This window comes from Anabas testudineus, chromosome 9 (assembly GCF_900324465.2).
Source record: "Anabas testudineus chromosome 9, fAnaTes1.2, whole genome shotgun sequence".
Classification (NCBI taxonomy): domain Eukaryota; kingdom Metazoa; phylum Chordata; class Actinopteri; order Anabantiformes; family Anabantidae; genus Anabas; species Anabas testudineus.
The window spans coordinates 12,801,802-12,823,630 of NC_046618.1; the positions used below are offsets into that span (position 1 = coordinate 12,801,802).

The 21,829-nt window shown below is 42.5% G+C and overlaps 1 protein-coding gene across 4 annotated transcripts in view; it reads right to left on the bottom strand.

The window, feature by feature from the left end:
• The window catches only part of smtnb (smoothelin b), a 42,591-nt gene that overhangs the window by 12,899 nt on the left and 7,863 nt on the right, over positions 1 to 21,829 (bottom strand). For 2 of the 4 annotated variants that reach the window (XM_026343728.1, XM_026343729.1), the window contains exons 2-10: positions 16,995 to 17,152; positions 15,801 to 15,879; positions 15,630 to 15,708; positions 15,063 to 15,142; positions 9,568 to 9,670; positions 5,707 to 6,413; positions 4,524 to 4,575; positions 3,155 to 3,760; positions 999 to 1,072 (exon numbers count right to left, since the gene is read on the bottom strand). In XM_026343728.1, coding sequence (XP_026199513.1) covers positions 999 to 1,072; positions 3,155 to 3,760; positions 4,524 to 4,575; positions 5,707 to 6,413; positions 9,568 to 9,670; positions 15,063 to 15,142; positions 15,630 to 15,708; positions 15,801 to 15,879; positions 16,995 to 17,152 — 1,938 coding nt within the window. Of the gene's footprint in view, positions 1 to 998; positions 1,073 to 3,154; positions 3,761 to 4,523; positions 4,576 to 5,706; positions 6,414 to 9,567; positions 9,671 to 11,910; positions 12,148 to 12,788; positions 12,986 to 15,062; positions 15,143 to 15,629; positions 15,709 to 15,800; positions 15,880 to 16,994; positions 17,153 to 21,829 lie in introns of those variants that run through there. The other 2 variants (XM_026343731.1, XM_026343730.1) reach the window with 2 other exon arrangements.

Here is a 21,829-nt window from a genome sequence, read left to right on the forward strand (position 1 = left end):
CTTTCCTATAAGTAAGCTGCAGTAGTATCTTTAGTTTCACCTAGTCCTGTGTTTGTGTGTCTCAAAAAGGCACTAAGTGATGGAGACCATCTCATTCCAACACCTTAAATCCTTGCAGCCTAGTGGCGCCTCCTCCCAGCCTTAATTAAGCAGCTCCCTGATCCCATAACCAGATTACCACTGCGCTCAACACAAGGGGTGGAATACACAGCCATTAAAGAGTAAACAGGATACTACTGCTCTCCACTTCACCCTCTCAACCCCCCACTCTCTATTCAGGAGGACACTTCCTTTCATGGAGGAGTGAGGAGGTTATGGAATGAGGCAAATGGGAGTTTAAGCTGTTCGCCCTAACCTCATAAAGAGGCCGAAGGGGAACGTATTCTGACAGCACTTACTTTCCCTTCATCAGCAGAAGACACTGACCACTTTCAGCCAATAGGAGAGCAAAGAGCTGCCTCCAAGAAAAGATGAAGTAATGAAGAGCTGGTATCAACATGTGTCGTAACACAGCTGGACAGTAATCAGTGTAGATGAAGACAGACAGGTGTTATTTAGGAAACATTTCCCAGATAAATCTCAGTGGGCATGGCCTGCTGAGGGAAAACAAGGAATGCCCAGAGAATCTCCCTCCCTCTCCTTCTCTACTTCACATACCCTACAAGGACAGATGTGACTGGCTACCCACTCTGTGTTTGATAAACACTGTTCTTCCCTCCTCTCCCTCCGTTTCTCACACTCTGTCTTTCACTGTCCCAGCCTGCTCGCTTTTCAGGCCTTTATAGGTCACTGCTGAGACAGTAACACGGCGGAAACGCCAGGGGAAATTAATTGAACCAGTTAGAAATTACATATTAGATGAAAGCAAAACATCCATTTCTAATTGGAAAGGAGAAGAAACAGATTTTTAACCATGTTTGATGAATTCTGTGTTTATATGGAGCCTCCTCGATGCTGTAAACTTTTACCAAAACATTTTTGTAAGGCAGTGTTTGTACCTTGATGGAGGAGCCAGAGGAGAAGCTGGATGAGGAGATCTTGAATGGTGTTGCTCTAAGTCCAAGGGTCAACTCTGAAACAGACACAGAAAAAAGACCAACATTTACTTGGATTTGGGGCATATTTCTTAAACAAACAAACAAAAAAAAAAATCAGGTGAATTTAATCATGAACTGTAATAAAAACAAACCCCAAAGGCCAAGAAAGGTCCAGGCATACATGTGCATGTGCAGAAGATGTGTGTATGGCCTTTGTGCTGGCAGTAGCCATTAGTCAGTTACATAACCTGTCACAGTATCATAAACAGGGACTCAAGTCTGATCAGACACAAGTGAGAAAATGGAGATGACGCCACCTTTAACATAAACAGCCCTTTTCAATTGCCTCCAAGAAGACACACATGATGTCCCCTTTGACCTGTAGACTCCCTGACTTTACACACACATGCATAAAAGCTATATCATAAAATACAGGGTTAAAGCACACCAGTGCAACACATTTGAGAGTCTTAGTGCTTGGTTTTGAGAGAAACTGGAGACACAATTATAGCCTGCGCTCCATCAGAGGGATACAGGAGGGTTCCCAAAAAAGGAGCACAAAACCATTAAAGTAAATTGAGCTGAAAAGAAACCGTGTGACCCTCGTAAAGGAGTCCAGTGGGGCTGCCAGAACGTGTCTGGGGGAGCGGGAGGGTGTGGGTATGGTTGTAAGACGTGAGGAGGATGTGATCACACAGGTCCAGCTTGAGTCTTAAATAAACTGTTTGGGTTGGAGGTCCCGGTTGCTGGGAAGAGCTGAAACTTAAGACGTCTTGTTTGGACAGAGCCTAATAGCAGCTTCTGAAATAGACTCGTGCACTTCATGTTTTTGTTTCATTCAGTTAATGAATCACTGCCCATAAATTCTGCATGATGAGTATGCACTGTAAAGTATTTACATTACAGGAACATTATGTTTTTGGAGAATTGCCAACTGCTCAACATTGCCGTTTTAAAAAATGGAAAGGTATACCATCTCTATATGTCCCTTACTTACCATGGTTCCTCAGACCTAAACACTACATTTAGCAACTAAAAGTTACAACAATTTCTTATTGTTTGTGACAAAAAAACAACAACATTATACTATATACATTATTATTATTATTATATACATTATTACTGTTGCTTCATTACTGTTATAGCTGTGCAGTTTTTTGTTCAGTTGATAGATGATGTTTTTGTCTGATGTTCAGTGATATCTATAGATTCACACAGTTTAAATATAATAATCCAATTATGAGAAAAATTAATTTCTTGGGGCACCCTTGTAATTAAGGCACTGACCTGGAACAGCAAAAGCCCTGATTCATGTACAGCCAACAGACCTTTGTTGCATCTCTATTCTATTGTCTTTCTGCTGTTGATTTACTAATAAAAGCATATAAATAATGTTTAAATGTTTTTCATTGTTTCATGTAAACTACAGGTGTGTGCAAAGCCACTGCACTACATATGAGAGAATTAAACTCGGGTTCACATGAAAAACACTGAGTTCCAAAAAACACTGATTTCTTCTCACTCACAGAAATAATTAAGTAAGTTTGGGTTAACCAGCTCGTTCATTCACATTGTTTTACTGTAACAATATTACTATTCAGTTTGGTCTGTGGCAGTCAGTAGCTAGTTTCTTTTGTCCCAATATACTGTTCTATAGTGACGCTTGACTGCACCCCCCTCTACATTGCAACAACAGGCCCACTTTATGACAAATACCCTTCAGTACAACCATGCTGTTTTTGTATTCCATCCCCACTCATCTATATGCTTTGCTTGGCCTCACAAAAACCCTTGTAATCATCCCACTACTTTCTGATTCCTTGGTGCCAGTCACCTCCCACAGTCACTGGGATTCCATCATGATGTGAGGGATGATATTAGCAAGGAAAAACATACAGCGGCTATATTAAGATCTATGCACACACAGCTTTCTGTACTGTATTAGCTCCATGGAAAGTTTAAAAGACTGCGGTAATTAAGTTTCACATAAAAGCTCACGCTGTTACAAAACACAATAACTAGTTTTAATTTTCAAATCTTAATGTTAAACTGCTTGGTAAACCACTAGTGAATTGTAGTATGAGTGCTTAATGTTGCTGTAGGGTTGATGCTCCTACCTGCCCTCTGCCCCATAGCATTAGTGCTGATGCGGGGGGTCATGCTGGTGATGGGGACAATGTTGCCTCTAGGGGAGGATGTAGAGGAGGTGGTGGTGCGCCCATCCTTGATCTCAATTGTCAGGAAAGTCTTCATGTCTGGGTCTGCCTCTCCCTGGGTGACCTGCTCTCCAGCTGCTCTCCCTGGGGTCCTTTCTTCCTTTGAGCTACTAGAGGCATGCACATCTTTTTCAGCTGGATGACTTGTCCCACCCATGGTGTTCTGCAATTGGCTAGCCGATGACAGAGGTTTGTTAGCCACACCTCTTGGCTGAGGTGTGGCCAGACTCTGAGATGCAGCAGAGGTGCGAGATGGGGAGTCTGCACATGGCCTTGCTGGCCTGTCTCCAGATGTGCTGGTGGATGCTGCAGTGTTTCTAAACAGCTCAGTAGCTCTGGAGAGATTTATCTGGCCACTGCTACCAGAGGTTGTCCCGTTCTTTAGAGGAACTTTCTTCAAAGCTGAGGCACTTGGGCTCTGGCTGGGCTCTGTGAACTTGCGCATGCGATCACGTACAGAGTTGGAGCGACTGAATTGTTCCAACATAATATCTTTCTTCTCAGGTGCTGCAAAAACATAATACAGGAAGAGAGCTGAAATCACATAAAAAATCTCAGATAAAGTGCTTAGATCCTTCGCCTATTCAGGCCAAATTTAGCACACTCTCTAGCCCTTTTTATCTCCTCCCCCACCTCAAAATCCCTCTACAAATCCCATTCCTCTTTGCCTCCTTTCTCTAGGTTTTGTTCCAGCCTGTTTATTTTGCTTGACTTAACATCGCCCCTTTCACAGTTTTTCAGTTTCTATTTTTTGCACTTTTCAGGACATGTTTCTTTCACTTGAGGATTTTTTCATCATCTGAGGCTTAATGTGGTCACATAGTGTGTACAAAGCCCATTATTAATCTAATCTAATAACAATAGTTATTAGAGAAGATGTTCCCTGAGGTCATCTTTACAAAGAAAAAGCATTTATAGTACAGTGGAAAAAGAAAAGAGCAATGTCTGGTAGAAAGAGAGAAAGTGGTGACATGCACACTCCCTGCTGCCACATAATATTTTCTGTATCAATACATGTGTTGATTCTATGAATCATAAATGAATCTCAAAGGCTGCAAATGTCAACAACATGTTATTTTCCAGAAAATTAAAATGTTTCCCATTCATTCCTAATTTAAAAGAAAGATGAGGCAAATCCTCACAGTTGAAAAGGTGGAATCGATGAATGTTTGAATTCTTCGTTTAATAAATGTCTTCTATCAAAGTGGATGCTGTTTGCTTTTCTCTTTGCTATCCAGTTAAGTTCACACGAATTGGATTTGTTTCTTACCAGAATCCGTAGCTTTGCCATGAGTGAGGGGAAGACCACTGTTAACAGTTATCTAAAAAAGGAAAAAACAAAGAAACATGACGGAACAATCAGTAGAGGAAGTGGAAGAGATTGAGGGTAAACTTGCATTGTGTTGCTACACTGAACAGCGTGTTTAGCTGGGTAGCAAAGCACATTCATAAAGGACTAGAGTGTGCATGCACTGTGGTCACAACTACACACAAACACTGACCTACACAGTGCTAAATAGAGAACAAACTGAAGGTAATATTCATTATGTAACATTTGTGTTTAGATTGAAACAGTGGACCTTGGTTCTGTTTTTGGCAACGGGGGCCATGATGGGCCCCAGAGTGTTTACATGCCTCTGAGGAGACTGAGCATCAGCACATATTGCAGAGAACAATAAAAGAAGTCTGGGGCCGGCCTTGGGTAAACACATTTAGAGAAGTGACACGATGGCGTCATAGTGACCTGAGTGAAGGAAATGTTGCTCAATTAACAGCCAGGGTAGAAGCAGCAGGTCTGCGTGCTTGTGTGTGCTCAGCACTGTAGGATGAAGAGAGACAGAACCACTGGCCCGTACTGCTGTCTGTCCCTGTCTGACAGCAGGTGATGCTGAGACGCTGCTGACTTGAAGCAGACACCTTCAGGTACACAGTTTGTTTGTGTAACCAAGTAACTAAAGTTAAACAGCTCCCAACAAGCGCTCACCATGTTGTGCTTATGGATGCCGATGTGACCTGGAAGTCACTGAAGAATGGCATGGTGGGCTTTATTGTCAAGGATAATGAAATGGAAAGAGATGAAAGCTTGGACTCTTAGAAAGGAACAGTGACCATGTAGCTCAACAACACACCCTAGTGGTGTTGAACTTCTATGTATTACTGTTTTCATTTAGCTGACTCAAACTGTTCTGAGATACAGATCAGTGACAAAAAAGTAAAATCCACATGAACTGTCTTTGTGAGCCTCAAGATCAGCTACTGTGAACCTCACCATGCTTTAACTCTAATCAAGGGATGAAACCATTCATTCATCAATAAAAAAAATCCTTTATTTGATATGTAAGTCAGACAAAAAGAAACTTCATGATAGCTGCATGTTTCTCTACTCTTTGAATCAAGATTATTCTTTAACTTGTCAACAGACAATCAGCTGATACAAGGACTGTTTACTCTACCTTTTTCTTTTGGAAGTCGGTTTCTCCGTTGGCAGAGTCGCTGAAGCCATTTGCGGGATCACTCCGTGATAAAATAGCCCCATCAGGCTGCTCCAGGTCTATGATGCAGTCCTGGTTGGACTGAGCCAGGAGGCTGGATGGATCTTTGCTTCTGCTCTCGGTTTCTGAATCTGTGCTGTAAGTTGAACCACCACTCGTGGCAACCTCCACCTCTTCCACTGGACCCCTGTCCTCAGAAGTTGCACTGACACTCTGGTCAGACGTCCCTGAATCAGTCCGTTTCCTTGACAAAAGACTCATGCTGTCTGAAGCCCCAGATCCCAAACGTGGTCTGACACCTGAGTTGGAGACATCTGAGCCCAATCTCTGTCTGATGTAGGACTGGGAGCTGATGCTTCGCTCAGATGCTCCAGAGTCTAACCTACCTCGGTGGGATGGACTCTGGCTTCTGTCTGAGGCTCCAGAGTCCAGTCGGACTCTGCAGGCTGAGCCTAGACTCTTCTCTGAGGCCACAGAATCCAGATTGGGCCTGGAAAACACTGAAGTCACACTCCGGTCTGAAGCGGAGGAGTCTGACCTTTGACGATGTGAAAGGACCAGGTCAGGCTCCATGGTGTCAGCTTCTCTCTGAGGCTGGATCAGTGGAGGTCCACAGTCATCATCCTTCACCAGGTGATCAAGAACCAACACCATGCCTGAGTTGGAGCCTGCAACAGAAAACACAAATGAAAGATTAGCAATGAATGCCTTTCAGTACCTTGTGGCTTTTCTGATTTAGTAAAAACTGACTTATTTTATTCCTCCTGTCACATTAATAGTAAACCAGAGTGAAAAGGGCAGTACTGAATGTGAACAAAGGAATCAGAAGGTGGTGAAGTTAGAGACTGAAGTGATGGAAATGAAATACTTCCGTGGCACTGAGGCCCCATTAGAGGCCAGGCTAAAGAATATCACTTGGGATCACAGAAGAGGGACATGGAGACTTGAGGGGATGTAGGCATTTCCTCCAGGCTGGCCTCAGTTCCTGAGCAAGATTTGTGAGATTGTGATGGTGGATGTGTGTAAAGGAGAAGGAGGGGTCATAAGCAGAGAATGGGAGCATGTGGCACAGCCGTAGGTGGTGAGCCAGTACAAGGAGTCAAGGAGGAAGTGAGTGAAATAGAGACTAGGACAAGTACTTCCCCTCCTCTCTTTCCAAACTCCTTCACTGCTCCTTCTCTAATCAGGAAACCACACTCCAAACAACAAAGCAGTACCCACATCCTACCCCGGAGATAGTCCCTACCTCTAACACCTCATGGTGCTTCCAGCGATGGAATATATGAGGTTGTGCATGTAACACGGATAACGAAAACAGAGAAAACCAAGAGTATATTAAATTGCCACATCTCATTCACACACCAAAGCATGAAAACACTATTGCATGACCAGTGTTTGAACCAAGTCTGCAACCAAATGGGGCGCACCAAATATGCATGCCTGTCATTTACAAGCCAAATCAAAGAGGGACTCCAGTCTGACTGGCAGCCATAGCAATGTCTCACAACATTTTACTAGATGGGATCAAGGGTGGACATTCACAGCTTCATTTAAAGCAGCTGATCTATTTTTTTATTCATTATCACTTCCTAATAAGACACTGACTAAATTGTGCACAGTAATTTTATAAATGACAGAAAGTTGTTGATTAAACAGACCAAATGATTATGTAATACAGTATGAATAGAAAACGTGTTCATGACACTCAATTAGGACAATAAATGTCTCATTCTCACATGTAACACTATGAATGGTCCAACAAACAGTAGTGTCTTTACCTAATGATGCACTCAATTCAAACTCAATGACTGGTCAAGTGTAAAAGTGCAAGTCAAAACACACTGCTTCTTCTACTCTCACATTATTGTTTTTATCATTCAGAAGCTGTCATGTCTATTGTCCAGTGATTTCTGGGAAAATCCCCACAGCTACTGGATAATGAGAGGCTTGCCCTGTACTCCAAAATAGCTGCCAAAGTTAGACCAGGCAATATATAGAGCACAAACAAAAGCAAACAGAGAGTTTTCTTTATACTTATTTTACCCTAAAGCAATGACCTGAGGAAAACACGTTTCTATAGTAAGTACAGCGGCCAGAAGAGGTTAGTGATTTAACTTCTGGGTACAATGAATTTCTGTACAAACTTTGATGGCAATCCATGCAATAGTTCTTGAAATCAGTCTGAAGAATACATAGCCTCTTTCAGTCTGGATCAGTGATTGACTGAAACTACAAATGTCATCCCTGAGGCTTCCAGCATGGCTAAAACAACATTGATGAACCAACCATTTAATGATGTCAAATGAGGGCTGCTGAGCAATTTGTTTTCAGAATTTACACAGGGATTATGCAAGGTCTATGGTTTAGCAATGCTTTGCATGGTGCTACAGGTGCAGACTATTGACTTGTGAACTGGAATTGAAATTAGTGTTATTGTCCAACTTGAGTAAGTTTCTTTCTTTTGAAAATTTGAGGCACACAGCACATACCAGAGACTTTGCAAACATTTAATTTCCTAAATCACAGCCTTACCAGTTACATGGTCATTGAGGTAAAGTATTTACAGTAAATATAAGCTTTTTTTGTCTGAGAGGCAGAGGGATGTGTTTGTGCTATGTTCAAAGACCGAAAAGAACCAACTACTGATTGTCCACATTAATCTCTTATTTTCTGCCACTTTCACTCTGTTGAAAAGACAACAACCTTGGGCCCACCCTGGCTACACTGTCCTGTCCCAAGCCACAAACGTCCTGTGTCTTTGTAGATTGAAGTCTACTTTAAACGGCGCCTTCCTTCTTTGCTTTTCTGTGGTGGTCTTTTTTCGTTCACCCTAACTTCACCCTGGTTTAAATTGTAAGACAGGGATAATTCAGGAACAGTGGGAAGTTTGTCGGCCACGACAAGTGAGCCTTGCTTGTTTTCAGCTTGTATCAGCTTTATTTAGCAGAGGTGTGGCTGTTGGGTTTCCCTGTTCTTTCCATAACCCCAAGACCAACACCAGGTCTCTGAGAAGGACACTAGGAGCCAAGCCCAGGGTAGACCAGGCCACACAGAATGACAATTATTATGGCCGTCAGCTTCAGGCCAAATTCAGGTCAGCCATGCCTCAGCTTAAATAAAATCAGGAAAAACACTTTCATCCCCAGCCAAGGACAATCAAAGCTAAATCTGGTGTGCTTTTTTAGAGGGGACTGTCTAATTACTACTTTGCTCTGAGGTGTTTAAATGTGAAAAACCATATACTGGATTATAACAACATTTGCGACCCATGTGCTGTTGTCAATATAAAGGCATTCAGGTGAACAAAGCATATTCATTCCCTCCCAAAGGCTTGTATTCATACTGCTTTATTACTGGTCGGGTTAACAGAGTGATTACTGAAGTTACTTCACACTTAAGTCAATGACTATAAACAGTTAATAACGTGAGATGAAGGAGCTTAAAGAGCCTGAACTAATATGGCCTTCTGACCCCCACCTCGGGAGAATGGCTCCTTTGGCTGACTATTTTACCAGGCGGTGCAGAGGAAATTAAATCTGAATGTTTGCAGTCACAGATACAAGCAACAGAGGTGTTCGGTGTTAGCTGCCAGTTATTACTTCCAACCCAAACTTAACCTTTAGCTGAATGTTTTCAGTATATACAACCTTTGTATCTCAACAAACCCACGAGACCGACATGAACAAACAAGATGTAAACGTGAGGGTGATTATGTGTCCTGCAAACAATTCAGTATGTATTAAAGTAGCCAACAAAACAAAAAGAATCTACTTTTTACTTTGAAGAGAAGTCACAAGCAGTGAGTGAAAGAGTGTTTCTCACCTATTCTCTTTAGCTCTCTGCTTTGTTGTGTCTGTTGGCCACGTAACTCCCGGATGTGAGATCTGATATGCTCTCGCTCACTTTGACTCTCCCGCTCTGACTCCTGTAAAAAAGAAAAAAGGAAGAATCAAATATGTTCAGCGCGCTTCAAGACAGCTCCTAAAGCAAAAGTATCTTGCTACTGCTCAGGACAGCAGACAAACTGCCAGCCGGTTCCTCTGATCAGAACCAGAGAGTATTCGTGTGTTTGAGGTCAGCTGGTGATCACAACAGCCTTTTGTTGGAGGTTGAGGTCAAACACCCGAGCTATGATGAGAAACATGCTAGGCCAGCTGGATAAGTCAAGATCTGCTTTCCATTGTACATGTCAGAGACAGAGAGACACCCAAAGTGTCAACATGATTTTCTTGATATTGATCTCTCTGCTTCATAATCTGATTGGCTTTGGTAGCATCTGGTCTTTCAAGATCACCTGCACTCTGACAATGGAAGAGAACACAACCTTGTCTATAGCACTTTTGTCCTATCCTGCACAGATAGAGGAAATTCACAGCAGGAGAGAGATCTTGGATGGGAGGCACGAGTATTTTGGCATATGGAGGGGAAACAGGAGATGTGAGGAGGGGAGGATGAAGGGGAGGTAGATATGCCGGCACTACTGTCGAGCCTCTGGTGACTGACCTTGAGCTACTCCACAGGAGAATCAGCTGCGCAAATAAGGTTCCTCCAAACACGTGTGCACACGCTTTACATCACTCCCCCACATATTCCTAATCCACGACACTCTGAGGACTCACAAAACTTTTCTATTAAAGGGCAAAAAGCTCCTGTGTGGGGGGCTCCTGGCAGTATGCATCGTTGTGTAACTTTTATCACAGCACATAATCTTCTTAAGAGTTAAGAGCAGTGCAACAAAGGTTTGAGTGGAAAAAAAAATACATAAGACATGACCTGACATACAGAAAATATAATGCCAGATTAACCACCATTACGTCAAAAAGATTCACAATCTTTCAAGGAAAAAAAAAAAAAAAAAAAGCACACACCCAGCTATGCAATCACATGCCACAATCAGTTTACCATTTTTAAACTATATTATTCTAGACAAATGTCAGCAGCAGTGTAAATATCTTCTAAATCACATATTGTTTTTTAAATGCCTTTTAATCAATGCAATCTGTCAGCAGAACTGATAGAGAGGGACTCTGACTTCATGTGGTAATCCAAACACTAACACTACTTGAATTTAAATACAAATGAGAGGGAGGTGAGGAAGAACTTGAGGCTTTCTGTCCCATTGACTGCGGCCTTAGCCATCTTGAACAGATTACAGAGCAGAGTGGCTCAAATGCTGAAAAGAAAATGTACTAATGCGGCATCATAGGAGACAGAAAAGGTGAATCTGTAATGGTACTGCTTACAAACAAAGACAATATTAAACCTTTCACATAATTTACTTTAAAAAACAGAATTTGGTGCTAAAATGAATCCGTGTCATTCAAAGAAAATAAGCTTTTTACCAGGAAGCTAGAGGATTCAAATACTGTATGTAAAGCTGCACAGAAGGTCTAGTGTTACTTTTTCCAGCTTACACTTCCCTTTAGAGCAAAAAAAAAAAAAAAGAAGCTCAGCTTCTCACACAGATAAGAGCAGCAAATGTTTAGTGGAATGCTCCTTTAATGACTCATTATAGTCTGATAAGAACACAACCCGTCTTCTGCAACAACACAAAAGACTGAACGCATTACAGTGCAATAATGTGAGAGGTCACACACAAAGGCCTCACTCTCCCTTTGAGCGCAGTCACTCAATCAAAGAGTCACGGGAAGATAATTGTGTTTGAGCCATAAACACAATTAGAGTCTTTCCTTAGACGCCCCTCCTCTCCCTCCTGTGCTTCCACCAGGACTCAGACAGACAGCCATCATTTCACAGCTCCCACTAAACCACAGGGAACGTATTTCTCACAGACAGTGAGGCCGAGGGAAAAAAGGGAAGATAAAGTGGAACGAGAGACGCAGACCAGAGTTCGGGAACTGCTGCCAGCCACCATGCTGTCATTAGTGGCTTCTCTTTGGCCCCGCTAGTCAGGACCTGACAGAGTGGAACCAACACTGACACCGACCCACTCCAACGCTCACCCGAACCGCTCATCTCATCTGGCCTCAGGAGTTTGTTTGTGTCACACTGTAATTGCACAATCTCAAACTCGTCAACACAATAACAACTGTCCGCTCTTGTGACCACAGCAAGGCGTGGGCCTTCTCCACCGAACCCACAAAAAAAAAAAAAAAACCCAACACAACAATGAGGCCGAGGCTAAAGCGGCGCTGAGACACACACCTTCTTCACCAGCCAGCTCAGACAGCTGAGATCAGCTGCAGATTAACACACTGGGTTATGATGCTCCAGTTTTCCACGAGAGTTAAATCCATCACTCCTCCGGTGAGGTCAGACCATTTGAGGGTCTTCCATGTCTCCACGTGGAAGAGAGAAGAAGAAACCTGGCGGCTCATTTTCCATTACTGCAGCCTGAGGAACCACATACTCGGCTTTTCTCCAGTAACTGAAATCCAGTAGCTGGAATGAAGTAGCAATCATCTGAGTATCTCACACACACACACACACACAGACGCTGGAGTGAGGAAACCCACCAAAAAAAAAAAAAAAGCCTCATTCCCATTTTTATTTACTGCAAATCATCACATGCCAGTCTAAGCTTACTTACTGGTCCAATTTCAAAATGGATCCACAGTACTTTTTTCCGCTAGCATGCTTTTTCAAGCCATCTCCCAAATCCAATAAACTCACTCCATTGTGGATGATAGGCCCGGTGTTAGACTGTGAAGCTGCTCCTTTTCAGGTCTCTTCTTGCAAGATGTTTATGATGAGATCAGAGAACAAACAAAACTCCGTCTGGAGCTGCAATACCCGCCCACCCAACAACATACCTCACTTCTCCCAACACACCTAGACAGTATTCAAACCTTTGGCCTCAAAGTTACAGGTTTCAATTACTCAATAAATGAAAAGTACAAGCATCAAAAAAACAAGATTTATCATATATTTGTTGTAATCTTTTTGCATTATCTTCTGTATTTGTCCAATGACTATTTATTAATTTCATTCTTCATTAAGAAGTCATTTACAAACTAAAATTTAACCTGTCAGCTAAAATGAACAGTGAACTAACTCAGTAAGAAACCATTATGTACACAAACCTGAAAGGTAAACAGGGAGGTAGGCACGTTCCATTCTTCGGTCAGACCAAATCAAAAGCAGACGTATGTGGAAGGATATTCTCTCAGAGTAAAAGAGATTAAGTCAGAGAGTCTGTGACACACTACAGCAGGAAAGTCAGAGTGACATTTACCTTCTCCTCACAGGACTGACTGCCTTTCTCCCTCCCCCTCTCTCTCTCCCTCCCTCTCTCTTAGTAGTAACCCTCTTGGAGTCAGGACGTCCGCTATTCTGCTGTTCTACTCCCTCAGCCACACACACACACACACACACACACAAACAAACATGTACACCACTGCCAACACCACGCACACACACATAACACCAACAAGCCACTCCCTTGACTTCCCCTCCGTCCCATTCTGTCTCCACAGGGATCTGACCCCCACCACACACTCTCACACTCTTTCCTTACAGGTTAAAGGGTTAACTGGTTGACACATGCAATTCTGCCTTTCTTCTGACCTTTTCGTCTTGATATACTGTAGTTACTTGATAAAGAAGACCTCATTTAAATTCTTAAAAATAATTAATAAAATGTGGATTTTGGTAAAAACTACAGATGAACAGCTTCATTTACCCACAATTAAACATGCATGAACTTTGCCAGTTTTTGCCACATATGTCCTTGACCTGGTATTTGAGTGTACACATACTGTACACTGAAGTAGTGTATACACATTCAGTGGTGTGTGTACAGTATGTGTGTATTTAGCTGCCGTGGACGCCTATCTAGGACCTCCATCTGCCACGGCACAATTGCATGCAGCTCAAAGAGATCCGCTGCTGTGATGTGTGTGGAAGGAGCCCTGCTGCTGCTGGCTGATGTTGTTTTTGGCTAAGTCCCCATTCCAGAGCAGACTACACTGCTGAGGCACAGCTGGTGGGCTGCCTGTTTGTGTGTCTGTCCTCCTCCCCACCTCCTCACCATCCAGACTTCCAACCCCCATCATCCATCACACCACCTGTGGCTCAAAAACCCACCATCGTACCACTCAGCTGTCTGACGGGAAGTGAGGTAAAAAGGCATGAATGCTAGAGCATCCTGTGACGCCAACATGCTATCATCACTTCCTATCTGTGGAGAATACACACACAAACACACACACACACACACACACACACACAATGGAATGCATGAACACTGTTCAATGTGGCTTGATAGTGTAGTTGTATGGTTCGAATCCCAGCTGTGGCCTACCTCCTTTAGGGGTCCTAAGGCAAGACCCCTAACACTCATTCTGCCTTGTACCTTGTAAATCGCTTTGGATTAAAGCGTCTACCAAATGACTTAAATGTAAAATGTAAATGAACACTCCTACTCGCTACAATGGACAATGGTACTGATACTAAAAGCCTTTCATTATTACTCCTATTTGCTTTAACCGAAACCAACAGGACTCTGATAATGTGACTGATTGTGTTTTCTTTCTAGATGCAGTACTGTAGGTGCTCCTTCATTTCCATAACTCTAAAGGCACTAGAGGAAACACTAGTGATCACATATAGAAAAAAATCACTTTGTTTTTTACTCCATATAAATCACAGTGTTCACGAAAAGTACCATATTTGATAATTTAGTCTGCTATGCTAAAAAAGATAAATATTTTAGTTTAACTCTGAGAACATAGTCCTGTTGTCCTCCACTAGAGGGCCAGTCAGCGGAGAGAGATGAGGCTAAGGTTTTTTCAAAGAGTGACTCACGGATTCAGAAACGTGATCAAAGTATTTATTCAGTCTATACATACTTTGATTTCCTGCTATACACACTCTCAGTCTAAACACTTTTTACATTTTTTACATACAGGTCACTGGGTGACTGGCCTTGTCAAAAACTATTTACTGTCCACCAGGCTCACAACAAATCTTATCTTTTTCCTCATACTTGGCCAAACCTGAATGAGAATGTTTAAAAAAAAATGCATATGCATTCCTTCGTCCGTGGCAGCCGAGGCATGTGTTTTGTGTGTGTGGTGTAACCACGTTCATGACAATGTGTGAGTTAAGTCACAATGCTTGTTGTTGTTGTTCTCTGCATTCTTCACTGTGGCAGCAGAGAAACCTCAGTGGTCGATGTTGCCTTGCAGACAAACTCAGCAAACGCAAATTAGTCTGTGCTCAGTTCATTTTTGCAAATAGAAGCTGACATGAGAGCATATTAGATTTGAGACCGCTGAGTTGTATCAGTTTCGTGCTTCAATTATGTCTGCATTCATTAATGATAATGATAACTCTATTTACTCTGCTCTACTTACCCTAGTTCCCATGCAGCTCTGGGGCTCCACCCTCTCGGACTCCAGGCAGCGACCAGGAGCTTTACCCCGTTCCACAGTCCCTAAACACACACACACACAAAGGGCTGAAGTGCTCAGATAGTAATTATATCCTAACTGATTGTACCGTCTTACTCCAAACTTCCAGCATCATCATGGCTGTTGGAATAGTATGATTATCTGAGGTGTCCTGACATGACCCGGGAAGACTGGAAGAATCTGTATGCATCACTCTGCCTCTGCATCATAGTGATCCAGACAGACCTCACACAGACCATACAGAACTAAGGAATGACAGGAATCCACGCTCTGATCCAGCATCATAGGGAGATAGGTAGACGGCTGCTATTGTTATGTCTCAAATAGAAAAATAAATAAATAAAAGGAAAATGGTTGTTAAGAGTTGTGGCAAGTTACAGTTAATGTATTACCCAGAGTGATAGTGTCCTCAGTGTAGTATAAAATTACCACATGTAGTTAAAGATGCAATCATTCTTTCATTTAATACAGATTCTGTTTAATTCACGTTTATCAAACAGCTGGACTCACCTTGCTGCTGTTCATCTCTAATTTGTCGAATGGCTGCTCTGATCATCTTCCTCTCCTCATACTCACCGGCAGCACGGAGCTTTGGAGAAACACACAGACACACAAATCTCAGTGTTCAATCGTGCACCGTCACTATATTTTGTAATTTTTGCAGATTTTGTTAATACTGACCATTTTCGTCAGCTCATCAATGTCCTGAATTGATTGAAGCTTTTGTGACAGAACATCCAAATTGTCACTGGATTCTGACCTGAGAGAGAGAGAGAGAGGGACACTCATAACATCTTTAATACTCAACCCAAAGGCTTCTGCGTATGGGAAAGGCAGTATGAGGCTATTTTACATTAACATACAGTTTCTATTACTTGTACTGTGCTTCAAATCTCTCATCATTTTCACTCTCCTCCACTCAGTGGTTTTAAAAGATGTGTGATATGTTGGAGTGAAATATTTCCCATTCCACAGGATCATTTCTGAAACGTTCCGACTTTTGTGTGTGTCAAAGTGTGCATGTGTGTTTTAACATGTGTGCATGTGTATACATTTACAATAAGTATGGTTCCTCTCGCGGCTTCAGCGAGGCACATCCTTTGCTATTGTAACCCTGAGTCATCTGAGAGCAGTAGTGCATGGAACTGATTAGGCTTGGTCTTCACTGGGATTCAGTGACACCGAAAGAACAGAGAACAGTATTACATTTTTGGTATGCTCCACACCAGATGCCATATTCTTGAACAGTTTTAAATTAAGTATACCTCTAAATGGACTCGGGTCATCAAGGCTTTATATACAATTTGTGCTTTCTAGTGTTTTGTAAATGAACGTAACTCTGTAGTTATAAATGTGAATTGTTTCTGTTCAACTGCTGCAATTTTTCATGACTGATTTAAAGAATTCAATTAAAAGTTCATTTGAAAGTTTCCTAAAGTTTATCAGGAAAAGTCTGCAAAAATCACCCAAAGTGCATCCATTTCTTTTAAAGATCTTAAAATCTTTATATGACAAAGTAACCACAGGGGTTGCATAAAGATACATGTCCCTCAAAAAATAATAAAAAAAAAAGATCAGTAACCACAATCTTCAAAGCAACACAAAGACAAAATGATTTTCTCAGATAAGATAAAACCTGTTTGTCCTGTTTCTCCTTCTGATGGCAGACGTGGCGTTACGCAGCACAAACTCTCAAAAGAATTCATGTAAAATATGCCCACAAGATGTAAATTGGAAGATTTACTGTGGCTGCAGTTTTCTGTCCCCTGTGAGTCCCTGACAGGACTTTCCCAGATTCTCCCGCTGAATTTATGAGTTGTTCCTGGAGTACTTTGTCATAAGGTTTGTGTGTGTGGGGTGAGTGTGTGGTCTCACCTGTGCTGGTTCTCCTTGTCCTCCTGCTGTCTGAGGCATGTGGGTCGAAATCTCTTGCTGGCCAATGCGGCTTCCATATCCTCGATCTCTCTCCTCCTCAACTCCCGAATGGCTGAACGGATGAGACGTCTCTCATCCAGATCCACTGTTCCGTCCAGCTAGGCACACAACACAAAAAGACAAAACACAAACGGGGCTGTGATACAGATGTAGTGTGTAAAGTTTACCAACAGAGTACGGCACCTCACATTTAGGTTGCAAAGATGAGTCACTAGTTATACTGACTGAGGAAAGCACAGCTGCATGATGAGGAAGTGTTTACACAAAAATCAGCTGCTACATGTCCACGGGCCTGCTCTTACTGTAAGTACTGGGCCGTCAATAAGTAGAACTGTAGGGTTCACTGCACTGACTTCTTCCACTTGCCATCTCTTGTCCTCTATAATTAACCCGACCAAACAAGGCCAACAAGTTCACAAGAAAGGGGCAGACGTGTAGCTAATCCACCCAGTCAAACACACACAGCGCTCAAACAGAAAGAGCGTCCAGTGACATTGAGACAGTGTGGCAGGGAGTTTCAGGGTCAGCAGTGCAGATGGACGGCTTATAGATTTGTGATGACAACTGATCTGACTTCACTAATGTGAAAGGACAGACAGCTCACGTGAGCGAGGAGCAGAGGAGGAGAAACAGGCGCGTTAACAGCTGGTGATCAGAAACAAGAAAAACATGTATTTAGATCACTGGTTTGACTTATCACACAGGTGTCTTCTTCTCCGGCGGTAGGAGGCCCCAGAGACTGGGATGTTGAAGTGGCTCACTTAAAACATCCATATTTCATCGCTCTGGCTGACTATTAGTTAAAGGGTTTATTTTTCTGAGCAGAGGAGTAATTAAGATGTGTGAATGGGTATATACAGCGCACCTGCAGACAGACACACTACCTCATGGAGTTTGGTGCTTTCATGTTAGCGCCAGTCGTGAGCATGGGAGGGTAGAGGGAGCCCTCTCCTGTCAAAAGGGAGACACGTCTCTCTTTTGGTCAACAGCAGGAACCTGTTACCACACGCAGAGATGAGCATCTCCTCTGGCAGGCTTTTCTTATAAACCTCACACACACTTCAGGTTCCCTGCTGCACCCGTTAAAACCTGCAAAGTTGAGACACAAACCTTTGTATGCTGACTGCCTTCTACAAAAGGAAGCTGGCTGTTTGGCTAAGCCTTACACCCTAATGGGTTGAAAAGGGGGTTGATGTACACCCCCTGCTAGGCCCAGCAAGGGAGGAGGAGAAGGTTTTCACAAGAGATGAAGAGGTGGTGGTTTTGAGGTCTCTGTGTGGTTTGACAAAATATGCAGCCCTAGCTACACTAGCTCAGAGGGGCTTTCTTGTAAACTATAATTTGTGGAATTTTAAAGTGCTGAGCTGACTGAAAAAAAAAGAAGAGGACAGATTTCTCAAAGAGAAAAGGGCAGGAAGAGAGACATCAGAAAGATGGAAAAGAACAAGAGAGGACAGAAGAGTGACTCACAGACACATAGGAGGACAAAGTGAAAAACGGAAAAATGGGAGAGAAGCTCAGCACTGGTATGCCTAAAAATGGGCACATGAGAGCTGGGTGGGAAAAGTCCAGGCCTCACACGGGTCATTCCTCGCATTCCTGCTGACTCACAAGGAAAAGACACAGTAGTGAAATCAAGTGTTGTATTCGGGTCCAACCCAGTAGTAAGATTATGGTGATATGACGTCCAGGAACGACAGTGTGTGAAGCAGGAAAGTAATGATAGGAAGTCAGAACACTTGCTCATTTCTATCACCGGTCAGTACCTTTTTCCCTGTCTACAGACACCCACACACTACACAAGCTCACTGCTGAATGAATGCTGTGCTGTGATTACGCAGCCAGTAACCTGCCAAGCTTTCGAACTGACTGATATTACTCATTATTGAGATATCACAGAACAGCCTCTAGGCTACTACTCAAAAACTCTGATTAACGTTTTATAACAGGCTGCATTTTTGGCCTGCGTGCTGCACATATCAGTCAAAACATAAATCAAAAAGAAAATGTTCAAACACGGAGCATGTGATAAATGGCAGAAGTGTCCGAATCAGCTACAGTAATCTTTTTAAATATGAAAAATGTGAAGAGAATTAGAGTCAATCAGTGCACAGATGTCCAGCACGCCAAGTCCGTTTGGATTGGTTGTACTGTTGTTTATATGCTAAATTTAACTGGTCAACTCACCTCGTACACGGCCAACGGCACTAACAGACTTTTCCTTTTCATATTTGAAAAGAGAGAAAAAAACAAACAAGCTGACCAATAACTTCTCTGTACAGTAACGAGTGGGTGCAACCCACACATATAAAACGCACCTTAAACTTGGGCGTCTGCCAAAGAAAACACACCAACCGTTAAAGAACCAGACACGGAAACACATGTTCGTGCAAAAACAGAGTCCATGTGACAAAAATACCACACAACAGTGACCTTACAGAGACAGAACTGTGTCAGGAGGGGGGGGGGGGGGGGTAGTTACTCATTGACAGCACCTTATACCGTTGTCCACTCCCAAAGGCATTTTTCAAACCAGACCACAGATGTCTTGTTAACCAACTGTTACTGTGGCTCCAAAACAACAATAACAACATCACTGTGATCCAGAGAGCGACCGTTATACTCGGACAGAAAAGCTTTCAGGCTCATTCTACTAACAGACGTATGAGTCAGAGGAAACGCATAACAGTAGGTCACTCACGCAACATGTTCTACAGAAAAAGATGCAGTCATCGAGAGATCAGGGGGCTGTCAGCACCTTTAATGAGGTGGAGGTGGAAATCGGGTTACAGTCTAGTCTGCTGAGCTACCTGAGGATTCGTCACTGTCACACCTGTTGGCCTCTGCTGTCACCTGACTCAGCCGGTGAGATAAGAAATTAGGAAACAGGATGAAGGGGGAGATTATGACTGACAGAGTGATGAGAGAAACAATAATCCTAAAGAAACTGGGGGAACTTAAGAAATAATCTCTGGCAAATCTCTTGTTTTGAATTATTCAAATGAAGTTAGTCATGGGTCTAAACCTGAAAATGATTACCTTATTTGGCAAGAATCAAACTGTGGTGAAGAGAAACATATAAAAAATGTTTTAATGTTTCACAAGCCGGCTTGCTAAGGCTTGCAGTGTACTTTTGGTTGCTTTGACTCATTTCCTGCTCAGCAGCAGCTTTCTATGGACTCAAAACCTCAAACCCATCCAGAGCAATCCAACTGAAGTAGCTCAATCAATCACAACCAATTAGAGAGTTCATGGTTTACCAGTAATCCCAACCAGCTGGTGACACACTCCAGAAAACACTCTCTGAACTCGTCTGCTACACGGGAGAAACTAATTTAAATATGATTTTAAGTTTGTGAGGTTTAATTTATTGTTGCACACATGGCAGCAGCCTCAGAAGTGGTCAAACATGGCAGAAACTCAAGGTTCCTCAGGTACTCAAAATATACTGAGCTACTATTTACTGGATCCGCCGTCCATAGCTGAGCTAAAAGCACCGGCGGTAATAACCACCTGTGGGTGCAGCACTGAATCGGGGTTGTATTAAACCTGTGGAAGTGAAGAGCGACAGACCACTCAGCTGAAGTGGTGTGCAAATAAAAAGCAAATATTGTACAAGTTCAGATTTGTCTTAATTACACTGTGTACAGTCTTCTACAACATTCATTAGAGCATGTATTCCTATGAGTACGTACAAATGATATAACCTCAGATTCTTTCAGAGCATTTTGAACAAAAAGAAACTGGAACTGTTTCTGTAACTTCCAGTATTTAAAAAGCTATTGATTTGACAAACAAGACTACACCTCAGGTGTTGCCTTTACTTTTTACACATTTTAAATACTCAGCCCTAAATACTAAATGTGTGTCTCTCCAGCTTTGTTCTGTCTTTTCTTTCTTTTAATGGTCACAGCCTGAACATCTCACATAACCTCCTATATGCCCACTAAGCCCCGTCTGTTATGCTAAAGTAAGGGTGTAGATGTGCTTGTGTCACCTGTGCAGTTTGTGCACATTACACTTCCTACTTTGTAAACTATGACATGTCAGGCTAATTCCCGCACATTTATAGAAATGTATGTGCTTGTGTGCATGGGTATGAGCGAGGGTAGGGGGTAATGTGTGTTTACGCATGAAATGAGGGCTAGAGTAATAATTTCCAGAGAAGGGTGAGGTTAGAGTGCAGCCAGGCAGCAGATCGGATCAATGCTTTAAACTCTCTTGTGTCAAGTGAGTTTGCCCTTATAAGGACACACGGGACACTCCTTGCAGCAGATCTGAAGTGGATTACCAGCTGTCACAGAGAAAGTTGGACTGGTACAGGCAACGGGACAGACACAAACAATCGAGCAAGACGAGAAGGATGAGAAAGTTCTGAAATATTTTTATTACCCTCAGATGTTTATCGCTCTGCATTGGAACAAAACCTCAATCTGAATCAGGTGCACACAGGTATACCAGTTCTTAAAACCTCAGGAAAACAATGCATGCAAACAGTAGGTAGGCACAGACACCACACCCACTGAAAAATGGGAATTTAATAAGTGTATATGAGAGTCCAGCAAGGCATGTGACTTCTGGTTTCTCAAAGGAGGAAGTTTCAGTCAGCTCTAGGTAGAAAAACTGACAAAGAAACAAACCAGATTCAAGGTTAAAACACATAACAGCTACAGTGCTCACTGAGCCTTTGTTGTCTTGAGTCAAAAAAGAGAGAATTAACATCAAATATACAAGCAAGCAAGAGGAGAAAGAAAGACTACAGGACGAGTGGCACT